This window comes from Nicotiana tabacum, chromosome 3 (genome assembly GCF_000715075.1).
Source record: "Nicotiana tabacum cultivar K326 chromosome 3, ASM71507v2, whole genome shotgun sequence".
NCBI lineage: Eukaryota > Viridiplantae > Streptophyta > Magnoliopsida > Solanales > Solanaceae > Nicotiana > Nicotiana tabacum.
Genome location: NC_134082.1, coordinates 163,143,939 through 163,161,550, shown reverse-complemented (window position 1 = coordinate 163,161,550; position 17,612 = coordinate 163,143,939). Strand labels below are relative to the sequence as shown.

At 35.8% G+C, this 17,612-nt stretch overlaps 3 protein-coding genes across 4 annotated transcripts; 1 reads left to right on the top strand and 2 right to left on the bottom strand.

Moving 5' to 3' along the window:
* Positions 1 to 3,489: 3,489 nt before the first annotated feature.
* LOC107782359 (large ribosomal subunit protein eL32z) lies at positions 3,490 to 5,302 on the top strand. 2 transcript variants are annotated; one of them, XM_016603232.2, is made up of 4 exons: positions 3,490 to 3,609; positions 3,689 to 3,805; positions 4,723 to 4,904; positions 5,007 to 5,302. In XM_016603232.2, exons 2-4 carry the CDS (start codon positions 3,716 to 3,718, stop codon positions 5,134 to 5,136), a joined length of 402 nt encoding a protein of 133 aa, XP_016458718.1. In that variant the 5' UTR covers positions 3,490 to 3,609; positions 3,689 to 3,715; the 3' UTR covers positions 5,137 to 5,302. The 2 variants fall into 2 exon arrangements, with proteins under 2 accessions (XP_016458718.1, XP_016458719.1); XM_016603233.2 differs by having other exon boundaries at positions 3,493 to 3,609; positions 3,692 to 3,805.
* Positions 5,303 to 6,612: 1,310 nt separating this feature from the next.
* Positions 6,613 to 12,886, bottom strand: LOC107782357 (protection of telomeres protein 1b-like). Its single transcript, XM_016603231.2, has 10 exons — positions 12,651 to 12,886; positions 11,933 to 12,069; positions 10,886 to 11,075; positions 10,253 to 10,317; positions 10,017 to 10,105; positions 8,938 to 9,219; positions 8,558 to 8,634; positions 8,419 to 8,477; positions 7,519 to 7,671; positions 6,613 to 7,064 (listed from the first exon to the last, which is right to left on the bottom strand). Exons 1-10 carry the CDS (start codon positions 12,781 to 12,783, stop codon positions 6,849 to 6,851), a joined length of 1,401 nt encoding a protein of 466 aa, XP_016458717.1. The 5' UTR covers positions 12,784 to 12,886; the 3' UTR covers positions 6,613 to 6,848.
* Positions 12,887 to 13,761: 875 nt separating this feature from the next.
* Positions 13,762 to 16,643, bottom strand: LOC107782356 (bZIP transcription factor 17-like). The gene is made up of 2 exons (XM_016603230.2): positions 14,739 to 16,643; positions 13,762 to 14,302 (listed from the first exon to the last, which is right to left on the bottom strand). The coding sequence occupies exons 1-2, from the start codon at positions 16,546 to 16,548 to the stop codon at positions 13,857 to 13,859; spliced, it is 2,256 nt and encodes a 751-aa protein (XP_016458716.1). The 5' UTR covers positions 16,549 to 16,643; the 3' UTR covers positions 13,762 to 13,856.
* Positions 16,644 to 17,612: the final 969 nt, after the last annotated feature.

Here is a 17,612-nt window from a genome sequence, read left to right as displayed (position 1 = left end):
TGCTCTGATATTACTTTTGTCATGACCCAAACCGATGGGCTGCGACGGGCAACCGGTGCCCTTTACTCAACCGAGTACCAACGTAACATATCTTTCTCATTACATCAACATGGGTAAATGGGCCAGAAGGACCGTATGAGGTAACAAGAATAAAACATGAGAGAACACTCGACATAAAATGATCCAACCTGATATACTGACTTATACGTATGATGTACGGACCTATAAGGCCAAAATAATCACTCATACACTGAACATAGGCCGACAAGGCCATACAATCTTTCATATACATGTCATGTGTCTACAAACCTCTAAGAGTACATAAACGTCATAAGGTCGGAACAGGGCCCCGACATACCAATCGATACATGTCTAAATCATACTAACTAAATAAGCAACTCTTGAGCAAATAAAGTGCACCAACATCTTCCGCTGAGCTGATAGCCTACTTGAAGGACTCTCAACCTGTCTATCGCGACCTGCAGGCAAGGAAAGCAGCGTCCCCAGGCAAAAGAGACGTCAATACAAATAATGTACCGAGTATGTAAGGAATAAAAATCAGTAAACAATAGACATGAGAGAAACATGGAGTAAAAGACTTAACATGTATATCTGAATAACTTTGTGAATCACTTAATATTATAATGTCGTGCATATGCGTATAAATGTCATACCATGCATGGGTATATGTGTTCATAACATCATCAAGCCTCTGAGGGAATCCCATCATATCATCTCGGCCACTATGGGCAAATTATCAACGTATACCAGTTGATCAGGTGGTGGAGCATATATAACGCTTTAACTTTTTTCTATATATATATATATATATATATATATATATACACGTATATAATGTCATATGGTCATAGATCAATGTAAATAAATGCAATGCATGAGAAGTACGTCAATAAAATCTTTCGGAGTGTCATAAGACCATTATGCCTTTGATTAATATCATGAAATAAACTAAGCATCTCTAATATTTCTATGAATAGATTCATTTATGAAAATGGTGCATTTGCTCATTTCGTTTGTGTCTTATAGATCATGCCAAAAGAAAGAAGGGATAACTTTAATATACTTGAGCCTATTTTCTTGACAATCCCTCTCACATACGTCATTTGCGACAAATATAATGACGGATCAAAGTAGGAAAAATTCCATATAATATTCTTGAGAAAGATTGTACCGTGCTCTCTTAGAATTTCATCTCGCGCTGCTATTACATGATATAATCTCATATAATTTTGCCGAAATCCCCTTCATTTCATTGTAGAGATGCAAGCCTCATTTTGCCGAAACACCATTCATCTCATTGTAGAGATGCAAGCCCCTTGCTTAAGTTATTTGGAGAGGTTTTTAAACCTTGATTTGTGTGGGCCTTACATATGTGATGACTAAGCCACCATAAGAGCGTCATCTTGCTTCATGAAATAAGACTCATCATTTTTTATTTGATTAAGATTTATGGGTTGCCACGTTGAGGGGTGATGTCCTCCTTAATATTATCCACTAAATATCTTAATTAACTTGTTAATACCCCACTAACCCAATAATTAATCAATTACCTACATAATTAAAAATCATCTCAAAATACTTACAATACTACTCAATTTTAACATACTTTATATACCTTACTGTCATGATCATGTGGTACCTTGTATGATACTAGTCCATAAATACCGGGTATTATAGCTCGGATCGTATTTTATCCCAAAACAATTTCATTCCCGAACTTACGCCGATTAACTTACGACGAAACTTTAACGTAAGAAAATGCGGAATGTAACATCTCATTTTCGAGCTTATATCATTTTACTTATGGCGTACTTTCACGTACAAAAACATGGGGTGTAACACATAACTTCAGAGAAGGAAATGAAGTGGCACACCTTTTAGCCAATGAAGCTGTTAAGAACTTGTCCTCTACTAAGTGTTTTTACCATGCTCGTCCGCCTCTTTTTATTGAGCCTGAAGTAAACAAGAACAAGTTGGAATATGTAATAGTACTAAGTTTCTTTCTTCTACAGTTTGTAGCTATCTAACAACTCTGGGCAACAGTAATGTCTGAAGGAACTATATTATGTCTATGTAACCTTGTGTTTCTTGATATAATCTCCGTTTTGCGTTCAAATTTTTTTTTTTATGAAAAATAATGTCATAGCATAGCAACTTCATTTATGGACCCTTAATTATAGTGTAAAGATTGAAAAATAATGTCGATTTAGCATAACACATATTAATTCACATGGACTAACGACTAGCAGTTCACTAAATAAGTAGGGGCATACTAATAGTGGAATCCAAATTAAAGTGCAGTTTTTGGTTAATGCAAAGCAAAATGTGGTTATTTGTATTGTTGAAATTAAAAGTTCATAAAAACAAAGGACCAAAAATTACAATTTCGGTCCAACATCGCCTTGAATTTGTTTTATTTAATTAAGAGTCCTTTTGGATTAGCTGATTGTAAATAACTGATAAGCTTGTAGTGCTGAAAAGTTTTTTAAGTGCTGAAACTGATTTTTAAAATAAGCATTTACGTGTTTGGATAGAAGTGCTGAAACTGATAATAAATAGTTGATGTGTTTGATTAAAAAGTGCTGGTAAGCTATTCTTTTGTTAAAATGACTAAAATACTCTCGAATTTTTTTCAAAAGATTATAAATTAAAATTTTCTTTGTAAAGAAAAGAATTAATAACGAATATGGAATGAAGAGAAAGTCAAGAAATTTATTTTGGGAAAAGTATTTTGTGAATTAGAAAATATTATTAAGGATAATCTAGTAAAAGTGTTGGTCAAACTAAAAATGCTTATAAGCTGAAAAGCATAAGTTGGGGGTGACCAACTTATGACTTATGGCTGATTTTAGTGCTTATAAGCACTTTGAGTATTTACCAAACGCGTAGATAAGCCAAAAGATGCTTATAAGTCAGTTTGACCAGCTTATAAGCTTAGCCAAACACCATCTAAATCAACTTTTGACAAGCGAATTTACCTGTCAACTTGAAACCAATTAAATGTTGTTAAAGTTGATAAGGTCGAGTGTGCTAACAACTACTCTGTCGTTTAATTTTATTTGTCCAGTATTTTAAAAATAGATTTTTTCACTTTTATTTGTTCACTTTCGCATATCAAGAGAAAAATAATTTATTTTTTCTGTTTGCCCTTAGCATGAATTACTAATTCCAAATCATTTTCAAAGCACATTAAGACTACACATCAATTAATATGGGTATCATGGTAAATTATGCACTTTATTTATTATTTTTTAAGGGGTGTGCAAAGTCAATAGTGTACAAGTAAAAGTGAACGGAGGGCGTAAAATTTATTCTAATGTCCCCTAAGTTATCTTTTCACTTCTCTATTTTTAGAGCAACTTGTATATATGATTATTTTATTAAATTCGAGATTATTTTATTTTATTTTAATCTTCTCAATATATATTTTATTTTAATTATGTTCAGCACTACAGTATAAAAGGCTATTTTTGACTTTCACCTCCGAAACCCTAGTTATTGCCCCAACCCTTAGATATATAAGTGTACTACTCCATAATAAACTCCTTGAGCAAGGTGCGGGCCGCTTTTGCAGAAACCCTAGTTCCGGTGAGTCTCTTCTCTCTACCATTTTTACTTCTTTCCTTTCAGTTTTGCATCTAACGTATGCTATGTACCTCTGTTGCAGCAGGTAAGGGAGAAGAAGTGAACAACAATGGCGGTGCCTCTGCTTACCAAGAAGGTCGTGAAGAAGAGGGTTAAGAGGTTTATTAGACCCCAGAGTGACCGCAGAATCACTGTCAAGGTATAACAACCTTCTGTTATTATTATTAGCCCTTTCAGCTCCCCAAATTAACTTTGTTTTATTGTTGCATTTTTCCTTTTGTAAAATAAAGGAGATCTAATTGACCCTTGAAAGGCAAAAAAGGAAAGAAAATTTGAGTTGGTATTAAGTTTAATTGGTTTAGCTTTTGTTGATTTGGTTCGATTTTTGCTGGGTTTTTCGGATTTTACAAATATAGTTGATAATTCAAAGTAATTCATACTACCTAAGTTGACAAACAATGTATGAGTATGGCATTTCCTTTAAGATAATATTGTATCTTTTATCTAGACTTACAATGTATTATGACATTTCATTTGGAGGGCATAGACTAAACTTTAGAAAGGTCTTATGATAATGTTGGGATTGCTATGACTATGAACAAACTTTTTGTTTTCTTCGATGACCTCCCTCAATTTAGTCGTTTGGCTGTTTTTCTGAGTAATGGTGATGCTGCTAATAAGATTGAAAGATTTAAGTAATTTATATGCATGCCATTTGGTTGTTATGTATGGAATCATGTTGGTCAGTTGGTTTGAAATTTAGTTACCAGCTTCGTAAAGACACGCAGAAGCATGTAATTAGCGTTTTCAAATGTAGCTTCCCTTTAGCAGCTATCTGTACATGGCTTAATAAATTGAACCGATCTTTGAAGATATCTACGAAAGCCAGGTTGGATTTGAACTGTTGCTTCAGACCACATTATGCGGTGTAATTGATTTCTCTATGGTTAGCTATTATGGATTGCTAGGAAATCTTGTGAATTCACGTGGTGTCTCTAAAGGAAATCTTGTGAATTCACGTGGTGTTTCTAATAACGTGCTTTTGTGTTTCTTCAATTGTATTTCAGCTGAGCTGAGTGTACTAATTGAAACTGAGTATTCAATTATTTATAACAGGAAAGCTGGCGCAGACCCAAAGGTATCGATTCTAGAGTGAGGAGAAAGTTCAAGGGATGTGTCTTGATGCCCAACATTGGATACGGGTCTGACAAGAAGACCCGCCACTATCTTCCCAATGGTTTCAAGAAGTTTGTTGTGCATAATGCAAGTGAGCTTGAGGTCTTAATGATGCATAACAGGTAACATGATTAGCTCATTCATCTGTCTCATGTTTCTTACTATACCTACAGGTTTGATTTATCTTGTCTTGTCAACCAACATATTTCTTTTTTCCTTCCCAGAACTTACTGTGCAGAGATTGCACACAATGTTTCCACGAGGAAGAGGAAAGAGATTGTTGAGCGAGCTGCCCAGCTTGACGTTGTCATAACAAACAAGCTTGCTAGGTTGCGCAGCCAGGAGGATGAATGAGCATTTTGTCTTTAGATATCTCTATATTGTTAGCGTTTGCACTTGTTCCTTGTGTTTGTTTGATTAACATTCTATTTTTCCCGAAGCGGATTTTGACTTATCCTATTGCTATCAAATGCTTAAATTTTCAGATTTTAGTACACCTTTTTACCAGTGTTTTGGGTAAGTGGCTTTATGCTCTTTAGTATCTGCCGATCTGCATGTTTTACATTAAATGGCTAGATTGTATGTTCTTGCTTTCTTTATTACAATCTATAGATCAAAAGATTGCTCAAGAAGCATCTTGTGACATTAAACACCAGTGACTTGAGCTAGTACTTTGTCGAAGCTTGGCTTTAAAGTGATGCTACTTCACTTTTCAGTAATAATTTAGTTATTTACTGGTTATGACAGTTTTCTGATATTAAGAGCTATATGATTAAGTTCATACCTGTGTTGCTCTATGTATAACTTCTGTTGATCTGTCTTTCTTCGTGTAACTAACCTATCTTCAAAACTTACTATGGAATTATTCGCTGCCAATTAACTTTTCCACATCTGCATCAAGTATGAAAGATGTGAATTTGGACCATGTAAAGATCTCTCATTCATATGAAAGAATTTCATTTAGATCTTGCGCAAGCAGCTAATTGTAGTCTTCTTTACTGATGCTGTGTTTGTATACATTGAGTAGATAGATGGCGCTCCATCTGTGCTAATTCTCTGGACTTGAGGCGTGTAGTCTTGTTTCCTTTGCGGTTAATAAGACCAAATCAAATGATTTGGTAGAAACAATACCAGGTAGCCATTCTAGAGGCTGCTATTTAGCAATTAGCCAATGTGTCATGAATTTAAGTTTTGTTCTGAAATTCAGATTTTTGGTTCAAATTTTATGGTTAATATAGCCCCTGACTAACCCCTAAATAGCAGTTCTTAAAAATGGCTATTTGTGTACTCCCCCCCTCCTAAAGTCTTCGGACGATATCACTAGCATAACTATGTTTGCTATTCATCTCGGTGGTACCAATGCATGCAATTCGCCTTGCCTCTGGAGCTCTTTCCTTCAGGCCGAAATATAAAGCTACTAAGAACCTAAAATGGTGCATGTGTCCTACAAGTAACACGCTGGATTACATTATTTTGGCTGTCAATCTTATTTAGATTGATTAGTATTTATTTCGCTCAAATGAAGATCTGTCTTCATATTTCTTCGTACAAACTTCAAATGTCTTCGGTACTTGCTTGTCTGGTGTGGATCATATAACAGATTTTGAATGCTCAAATGAGTCGACTAATAATTGATTTAAGTTCAACCATCTTTAGAGATATATGAGAGCATTATCTTGAAAGTAATTTTCTAATATGATAACCTTAACATGTGATTTAATAAAAAGGTAGCAAAATACGAGGCTCAAGGGGATAGGTGATAAATCCTTAATTCGCGCACGGATAGCTCCAATAGGCCTATTATAAGATAGTTGTGCTACAGCAAGGAAATAAACAAAATAATAATAACAATAATAGTTATTATTATAAAATATGATAAGGAGCTCTAAGCTCAAGCAAAACTACAATAGTTTATGTTACCAAATATGATGAGTACATTTACAAAAACAAAATCCAAACGAGGTTAGATTTCCTACTTGCTAGCAACTGCCATCAGTACCTTTGCAGAAGGGCCAAAATACATATATTCATTGTAAGCACTGGAGGTATATACGACGGACAATCTCTTATACTTTTAGAGTGGTAGCAAAAATTCGAAAGTTCCTACTTCCCCAGACATCGCTGTCATCGATGTGGTAAGATTTTAGGCAACATTTGATCCAGGGTGGATTTCTAGAATAATCATTCATTTCACTACCATCATCACCTTCAGAAGTTCCAAGCAACAAATTCCTCTTTTTTGTTAATGCATAAACAGAGGGGTACCCATCAAAAAACTGTTCCTGGAAAGTGAAGTAGCATCACGTCAAAAACAAGCTTGACAAGTTAGTAGCTCAAACAATGAAAACATGCAAATCACTCAGATTAGCAGATTTCTGCACTAAAATAAACCAACAGAATATCTTGATGTAGCACATTGAGGCTTCACATTTATAAAAAATCTTCAAGGGCCTCCATCTCATCATTTTCCCGATAAATTGGTGGATGTTTTTGGAAGTAAATAGTTTTCAGTTTGTACAATATCAACAACTATGACACACGGAATCTTCATTTTGCTTCAAGATAATGAAGTCGAACAGTTTAGTTATGAGTATAGGTACATCATATATATCCTTTCAAATACATAAAATACTGATATCCAACACCATGAAACATAGTCCCCAAATGGGTAACAATGAGCTGCAGTATATTTAATGAAGATTAATAGGAGATTGTAAGTGCGAAAACAATTATTACCGCATCCTCTGCATACAGATATGCATGTATTCTGGCAGTTGGATCCTCTAGGGTCAACCTGATTCTATAAACCCCAGAAGGGGAACGAAAATCTTCAACTATCCAAGGAAATGCCGCTACCACTCGAACTACACAGTGGAATTTACCTACGACCTGCAAGCCGTTATCTCGATGATGTAAGAGTGATAAAAGTGCCAAGTCATATATGTAAAACAAAAAAGAACCTTACTAGATTCATCCTAACTCAATAGTCTATGCTCATGGAGACAAGCAATGAAAACTGAAAAAAAGGAACTTGCACTACATTAAGCACCAATTACCTCACGAATATTATCCCCCATATGCTCCTGTTCCACTATCACTAGTGCGAGTATAAATACAGTATAATCAACAGGCGAAATGGAATTTATATTATCCTCATCTCAAGACCTGAGAAAAGCTAATCCATAACAAGTGGAATCAGGGAGGATAAACACTGAACATAAGACTAACTGCTCAAACTTTCTCAAGTCCTTAAGTGTTGCCTAGTAAGTAGAAGATTCACCAGCTGATAACAAAGAATCTTTCTGGTGCTTTAAAGGAGCTCAAACATTAGTTATAGAGCAAATGAGAAGTTAAATGTTTTGAGTGTGAAGAGGTAAGGTCACTTGCAACATCGAAGAAACAAATGGTTCATGGACACCACTATTTTCTCTATCAATACACTATTCCAGTTTAGCCAAAATCTGTTGAAAGCAAATAATGTGTTTCAATGCCTATGTGCAATAAAAAATCAAGAAGATGTAAGGTTTCTTGCAACATCGACGAAGTAAATAGTAAAGATAGTGTTAATACATCTTCGATAATTGGAATACTAACACAGCACAAGGAAAGGATGACCCTGTAAAGTGGTCAAGATACCTTTGGATTCACCAGAACTCTCATCAAGGAGACAAAAGGTACATTGGGGAAGTCGGTCTCTGCGAATTTAGGAAATAAAAGAAATGTTAGTATGTGTAATTAAAACATCAGAAACATTGCTTGGGCATACAAGCCAAACCTGTTATGTCAGATGGCCAAGGAAAGCATGACAAAGGCATCCATCCCCATTTAGATTTTCGGCGCTCATCATGATCCCTATCATGTAATTGCAAACAATTGAGGTAAATTCAGAGGTGCATTATATTATACTGTCGGGACAAGATTGTTACGAAACACCTTGCTGCCAAGAGTAGATATGGAAATGATATATGTTGTGGGCATAAGCCTCCATGTTATGAATTCATGGGCTATGACATGCTTGTCAAATAACGATGTTGAACATGTTTATCATGCAATTGAGTTTCACGCCTAACATTATTTATTTATTTTCTTTTTTTCAAATAAGGAGTTCCACACCTAACATTCTACCATATATATTAAAACTGGAAGAAGAAAGACCTCATCCGCTGTAAAACTATGTCATCTTCATCGGATAAGTAGCTAAGCTTAGTAAAGGGCATTAGAACAACATGCCACAATGCTGTATGAAGTTCACATCTAATGTTAATGAGTTTCAACCATCGATTGCTCTTGAGAAAGTTAACACCTAGTTTCTCGTTGCAACGATCAATGGTTACCCTCAAGACAGTTCCAAGAGGCGGCAAGGTACAGAGAATATCTCTTGGCAATGGTGAGTTAACTGACTGCAATGGAAGTGGGTTTTCCAATTCTTCTTCTAGCCTGTAATTCATGAAACAATAGGCCACAGCGTATCAGAACAGGTACCAAATCATCCATAATGTATGTAAAAGCTTTCTTGGGAAGAAGCAGTATGCAGATATTCAGTGAACCACTCTGAATGTACTTAGTTCAACAGAGGTTATATTTAAGGCCAGTAAAGTACTGGAAGAAGGCCAGATATTTAAGGATGATTTGAGGTTTTAGTTCCCATTGTATTTTCTTTGACCTTTCAAGTTATCTGAATTTCAGTTATCCAGGTACTTTGGTGATACTCATTAAGATCAGGAAGTAACCAGGTATGGCTATTAGTTAGTTTGCATCAACTCAGTCTTTTGGGTGGCATTGAATTAAATTGGTAAAAATTAAAAGTTAAGCTTGAAATATTATTAAGCGTTTCAGAGTTAGACCTATCGAATTATGTTCTTAAGCCCAATTCCTAACTTGTTTCAATAACTCTGCTATTGTGTTGAGAGTGAACAGCATTAAATTAGTACAGATATCTCCTAGTGTTCTAATTACGAAATACGTAATAGCGTATTAAAAAGATATAGTTTCCACCTAAAACAAATTTCTGTTCAATGGTGACAGTAGATAAAGGAAATCTCTTTCCAACAAAGAGCCTAATATAACTTATTGCAAGCACAAAGTGGTCATATAACTAATTCAGATATCCGGGGAATCCATCAATCACTCCTGCACAAGTATCTCATATCAAGCGGGAACTAATTAAAACATTTCTACTAACATCACAAGCTTATTCCTAGCACAAAGCCTGATCGAAAAGTAGAAAATCTCACTTTGTTTTGATAGTGACTGGTGGAGTATCCGTTCCATCCCACACGAGAAGCATCCACTTATCTTTTTCAACTTCACATATATGAAGAATCTTGCATATGCCAACGTAATTTGCAATGGAAGTGTTAGTGAATTTGAATGTAGTGTCAATATCCAAGAACATGTGACCCACACTGTGCTTGCCAACATATTCCAGATACATTTAAGGACAAAACTTATGTTAAGGACACATAACTACCTTGCAGATCAAATTGAAATGTTCTCCTTCTCTGATCTCTTTCAAGGAATGTAAATCAGTCAAACCTATCAAGAAACGGAAAGTGTAAGCATATTCTGAGGGAGACACGAAAATTCAAACAACAAAATAAAAAAAGAAAAAGAAAAAACACTACCAGAATATAAATGGCATCTGTTTGTTCTCTTTTTCTTTTTTCCCATTAGTTTTAATGGAGGCAAGGGAGATAAGGAAGGGATTCTGCAATTGGATCAATCATTTAAAGCAAAATTGATGTTTCAAAGAGTAATCAATATATTGAAGGATAGGGTTAATGTTAACTGAGATTATGTGAGAGGCTGTAGCAACTAGATAACTACATGTAAATGTGCCGCACATATACCGAACACCTTTTATGGATCCATTATTTGTCTTGACATGTCTGTGTCGAACAAGTGCGACAAGGGTACTTCATGAAATTCATTGAACTATATGTACCTGTACATCCATAATGGATATGTACTCCTAGACGAACTTATCAACATAGGAAACATTTTTTTATGCAACCTTCATCAGCTAAATAAATAATCATTATGTACTTAGCCCGGACTTCTGTTATAAGCATCACCCTGAAGTTGGCAATGCTGATGAGAATACCTGTATCAATCTGGTGATCGTCCAACCACTTCATCAGACCCAGTATAAATTTCTTGTCTTGTTCTCTAGCATGATACTTTAAAGAACATTGGTAAGGAAGGAAACTTGAGTTATCTTTTCGGTCAAATATTGCAAATGAAGAGAACTTCTTGTTGAACAAAGCATAAATCTCCGGTCCATGAGTTTTCATCTGCAGACCCACAAAAACCATTTGTAAGGATTGACACCATATTTTTATTTCCAGAAAATAATACTTAAGAGCAATAAAGTTCATTCAATCAGGACAAAATCATGCATTCAGTTTGTTGTCCAATCCAGTAACTTTATCTATTTCCTTGAGAAATTGACTTTTATTTGTTCCCACTTGGCCTTTGCCAAATATTTATAATAGTAGATTCATAAGTAGTTCAGAATCCAGATATAACAATGTCTAGCAGATAGAAGGGCTATGAAAACAAAGTTATCAATGTACTTCAATCAACTTTGAGAAGCAACAAACATTTCTCCTCTAAAGAGGATAAAGGAAAAACTTCCAAGTGGCATAAATATCCATCAAGTGATGGCCTAACTGCAAAGGCAGCTCCTCCTAACCCAGCAATGAATAAAAGTCAAACCCACAAAAAGGAACGATGCAATCTCTGCTTAGCTGCTTCTGTTTAAAGGAGAATAGCTGAATCCTGACGGATGCCAAAACATCAATCAACCGTGGTTGGAAATTGAGTTGATCATTTAATTGAATAAAAATATCATGAGCTGGTCGATAGAAAGGGCTCAAGTTACATTTTGAAGTTGTTCCAAACTTTTGGGTTGGGAAAGGAGTACATATACCCTTTTGAAGTTCTAGACAATGCCAATTGTAACTCCATGTCTAAGCCTTGTATAATGTGGTGCATAGTTTTTAAAAGAAAATTCAGTTCATTTAAACATTTATTTCAGGGTTTAATAACTCTGTATCTAAGTTCAAGATTTACATTACATGTAAAACTGATAAAAGAAATGAACCAATACCCACAGGGCTACAAGCAAATATTAGAGCAAATTAGTTACCACAACTTGAGAAAGCTGAATTATATCACCAAAAGTCAGCACTTGAGGAAGCTTGTCCATAGTCGCAGCGAAAAAATTAACTGAAATGCCAGGGCTTGGATAGGACTCATCAATTATCTTAATGGTGCAAAAACAATCTACAAAATACAAACAAAAGAAACCAAAAATCAAGCCTAAAAATTCATTTCACACAATGCTGTGGAAAAAAAGAAACAGCTTCAGGATATTAACTACCGCTACATATCCCAAATATGTGATGTGTAGAGCATACACAGCATGATGTTCAACAACTCAATGAACCTTGTGCAAGTGTTGGTGCTACACATAAGCAGCTAAGAAACAGATATCTTTAGCTGATGGTTCATTCTAGTTATTGTATAGATTGGTGCATTTAAATTCTTTCAATAGTATTCAGTTTTAGATATTCTTGTTGTTCAAAGATATATACACGTGTATCCGTTAGGACAGCAATCGAGAAATGAGAATTTGATTCTCATTTTCCCGCTTCGTTTTATTAGCTCAGTGATAAGAGAACATTTTCAAGCAAATATTTTTTAAGAAAATTAGAGCTTTCATGGCACCAGAAAGTACAGTAAAAAAAAAATTAATAAACCCTAAAGTGAAATATTTAAATACGTGTAGAGAATATTGTAGTCAAATAAAGAATTATTCAACTATAAGACGGAAGGAAAAAGAGTATTTGAGAAGAAAGAAAGACCAGTGCCCTTGGACTGCTTGGGGAGACCGGTTTCGATAACGACGCCGATGAGATTCACTTTCTGATTCAGTGCAGCTCTGGCATCTACTATTTGTAGGAACTTGTAGTCATCTCGGCTACTTCTGCGACCCATTTTTTGAAGAAACTTTGTGTAAACACAGCCACCGAGGTAATAGTGCTCTTCGCCAGTAATTTTAGGGCGCCAAAATGTTCATTCTGATCGGTGCGCTCCACACACTCATATTTAAACTATAAGTTTTATTTTGTGTTTTGTACAAATTATAGTCAACTAGTCGTATGAGTCTCCTTTTTGTCAAATAAATTTGTGTAACCCAATCTTACATTTTTTGATCCACAGAAATTTGGGTCCACAAAACTGTAACACAAAAAAGTTGTCTCATATAACTAGTGTCAGTTGTATGACACAAAATAAAATTTTTCCATTTAAACACACATTCTAATATATGCACTATAATTATTATTTTATTATAATATTGGACTTAGCTGTTATGTTACTTTTGTTTTGAATATTAAAGGACAATAAGCATGTATATTAGTAGCATTTACAACATTTTAAAATTTGTAATATCATTCACAAGTAATATTATATTATTTCAGAGGACTTCTAATGCTTATAAGTATTACTTTATTATGAATAGTAGTAAAGTAAGTTTCTAAAATCAGTTTATTTTGAAAAGTATTTTTTAAAAAAAGTATGTGCGTTTTCAAAAAAGTATTTTTCGGAGAAAAACTATTTTTTTCTCGTCAAAAGCACTTTTTTTTCCTTTCAAAAGTTTGGTCAAATAACTTAATTTTAGGGAAAACGCACTTTTGCCTCAAAAAAAACTTAGGTCAAACAAGCTATAAGTAGGCAGAAGATGATCAACCGTCTGCTTCATATTTTATGTTGCGAGTTGAGAAGAGAGAACAAGGACCAAATATTGGGTTTTCTGTTTTCATTTGGAGGAAAGATAAAAATTAAAATTTGGCTCTTCTACCGCCCATTGCTTATAATTGCCGGCAAATAGGGATCTTCTCCTAATATTTGAGGTTTGGAAATAAATTGCTGGGAATTAATTAGTTGATGCTAAATAATTGCCAGTAAAACTACTTTTTGTTGTAGTGAGTAAAGACTATATTTGACCTGAATCTACAAAATTGTTCAGGGATCAGTAAGATGCTTCTACAACATAACTTTCTCCATCTTCAGGTAGTCACTAGAGGAACAGATCCTTTAAAAGGAAGCATACAAGAGTAGGTGACATACTTCACACTATCTATCAATACAACAACAAAAATCCTAGAGATGGATTTTGGTCCCATCATTCCATCACCATCAGCATCACCTGCCTCTCTTGGATCAACTAGCACAGAGACAACCATTGAAGAAAGTGAATTATTTCCAGTAAAGTCATCGTTCTTTCCACTTCCTCCAACATGTTCTTCAGAAATGCTGTGAGTTACTCCCGAAACAGGAACAGAAAGACTATTAAGGATCCTTCTATTTCTCCCCTTGTTGGTGCGTGTAGTAGCATTCTGCCTCTGCTTCATAGAAACGTTCCTCGCAGTGGTAACAGGAACTATGCCTCCTGGAGATGAGGACACATCAAACTGGAACACTTCAGTACACATGCCTGAACTTAACATAGGCTCTGCACAAAAGAGAAAAGGAAAACATTAAATAGTTGGGCAGGGGGAGGCTGCTGCAAACACGAAACAGAGCCAAAATGCCCTATTTATATTTGATTGAGACATGTGCCCTCAATAGGAGGCTATAGTCAGATTAGAAATATAAGGCGCCATTGCATAAACAGCAACCCAGAAATGGATTGTAGGAGTAGAAAGTAATCCCTGTTATACAAACCGTGTATGTTATGAAAGCAATTATTTAGAAGACAGCAACTTATAGTTGGATTTGGCTCTGTCGACATTGGTTTAGTTAAGAGAAAAAGGTGCGAGAGAAAGATCTCTACCCTATTAAAAAAGGACTAAGGACAAATATAAGACCAATTTTTTTGATAAGGTAATAATCAACAATATGTAATCAAACAAATGATGTATAATAAAATGAGATTTATCAGCACTTACCAGCAACACCTTCAAGGAACCATTGCTGCACAGTGGACTTTGCTTTCTCTTTATCCCCAGAGCCAAGAGCCCGTTTTCCATCAGTAGGACTGCGGTAATGATGGGAATGCCTTCCTGGGATGGCAGGGGCCAAATCTCCAGGAACCGCAAGACCGGTCTCACCCCTGTTTTTCTTATCTTCACTTCTATGAGATGCCATGGCTTTCTCACTTGCCAAAACAGAATGAATGATCAAGTTTCCATCAATCTTCACAAGTTTATCATTCCTGGGAACATACAATGAGGCCATTAGAGGCTCACTATCATTGCCCGAGCGAACAAACTCATCTGTGCCGCTATTGAAATTTGGCTGACCATCTCCTCCCTGACCTCTCCGACCACAATTAGTGCCATAATCCCTCCCATTATGTTTCCGTGAATAACTACTCCCATTCACTTGCCCATCAACAGCCAAAACTCTTCCACGATGCCTTTCATTGTGCCCACTTCCAGAAAGATCTCCACTTGTAAAAGGTTCTCTCACTCCTCCGTATCTCATATTTATCACAGGAACTAATCCACCAAATAGGAGCATGAAGAACAACAAGCCAAGGAAACTAACACTCGCAACCTTCTTGGTTTTCATCTCACTCTTCTTAATCTCTACTTTCTTACTACCCTTGGGTGCAGGAGCCGCAGCTTGTGGTTTCAACCTAGGAATAGGAACCAAAGGCACTTGTGATCCTTGTGGCTTCACCATATAAGGAGGAGCACAAGGCATCCAAGGATACATCACGGGGTACATCCCAGGGGGGGGTGGTGGCATCTGGGAAGGCACTGGTCCCATCTGTGACCTTAAGGTGGCATTCTCGGACATTATGTATGATATCTTAGCATTCAGATCTTGAATAGTTGAATGCATAGTCCTCACCTTATCCTCTAACTCCTCAACGTAATGCTTTTTCCTTTGCCTAGAAAGCTGAGCACTTTCCCTATTCCTCATCAATCTTGCTTTTCTCTTTTCATCCCCTCCTTCACTATTAAACACATTGCTACATTCAGCCACATAATTAGATTTTTGGTATTTGCTTACATTATTTGAATCTTCTTCACTCACTTTTTTCCTCTTCAATATGGAGCTACACTTATTATCTTTTGTATTCATCATTTCCTCTAATTTAATTATGTTCTGTTCTACTACTACTACACATTTTATGGGAGAAGAAGTTACCGATTTGCTGGGATAATTGAAAGCTTCTTCAGAGACATGGGAGCCACAATTGCCAGAACCCTGCGACTCCGGTGAAGGGCAGTTCGAATCATGGGAACCCTCCTTGCTGTCATTTCCAGAATCCTCGTGATTAGACCCATTGGACTCGGGAGGAGACGGCACATTCAGGTATCCAGAGACATCTGAGATTTGGTTCGAAACTGCAGTCATAACAAGGGACCCACTCGAAGCTTGACCTCCGGAGCTATGACACGCCTCGGACGTACCTCCGGCGACGGAAACATGACGCAATTCCGGAGACGACTTGAAAACCCGAGAAGAATCGTTAAAACCTTGGATCAGCTGGTGACCAAACCCTTTTGGGTCAATCTGACCCGCTTCAAGAGAATTGGAGTTGTTGAGAATGGCAGCATCATCAGGAGGGAAGATGATATCTAAGTCAAAGTCGAGGTCATCGAACATGAATTCGTTGTTAAATGCTTCATCACAAATGCTGTTACTACTGTTATTGCTGTTTCCTTGGTCCAGAGGTGGATCCAAGGCACCGGCAAAGTCGTTCGCCGGCGGCACATATGGATCGGCCTCCAATGGATTTGCCATTTCTCGGGCACAGATCCAAATAAGTGAGTATATGGAAAGTGAGATTGCAGAGAGAGAGAGAGAGGGTTTATGTTTTAGGACCTAAAGTATGGGTTTTAAGTTTGTTACACTTATTTGACGTAAGGTAAACGGTACGTTACACTCGCTTCTCACGCTTTGATGAAGGATGTGAATTTCACGCTCTTGGTTATTTTTATAGATAATATAATATGTCAAACTTTCTCCTCAAAATTTGCAATAAAACATCGAACGTAAGACAATTATGAACTATACCGGTATGAACCAAAATTTGAAAAGAACTTTTGTTTTCATCTCCAATGTTTGATCAGTTTGCATGGAGATTTCAAACAAACCGTGAAAGTACAAGAGGGAGTCAATTGTTATTTTTTTTTTGTGACTAGGTAATTGACTGATTTGCCAATTAGTCGACTAAGATTAGATGCAAGGTAAATAGTAAATACAAAAAGTAAAAATACAAAGTAAATGATATCGGAGATTTTTATACTGGTTCGTATTCAATGTGAATCTTAGTTCAGTCCCCTTGGATTGCAAGAGGGTTCTCTTTTCAAGTTCCTTGAAATTTTTCGATATAAGTGAGTTGATGTTGTCAAGCATACATCAACTGCTTCTCAGAACACAAGTGAATTTCTACAATTTTGATACAATTCATCTCCGGTGATCTTTCTCTTTTTCTTCTATTCACTAATTACACAGTAAATCTACAACACTCTACAATGGTTGTTTGGAGTAGAACAAAAAGCTTGAAGTTGGTTCGATCAAAGTATTTTTTATAGAGCCTTTGACTATATATATATATATATATATATATATATATATGACACAAAATACAACATATAATGGAAATACAACAAGAGAAATGTACCCATATACAGATACAAAACAACTAAAACAGAATAATATAAGTTTCTGCAGATCAACTGTGTATATAACACAAATTTATGACAAGAATGAATATAAAAAGAAAAAATATAAAAAACATAAACCTCAATATAATAGGGGATATACTAGAAAAAATTATTATCTTAGAAAATTATCAGCTAGAA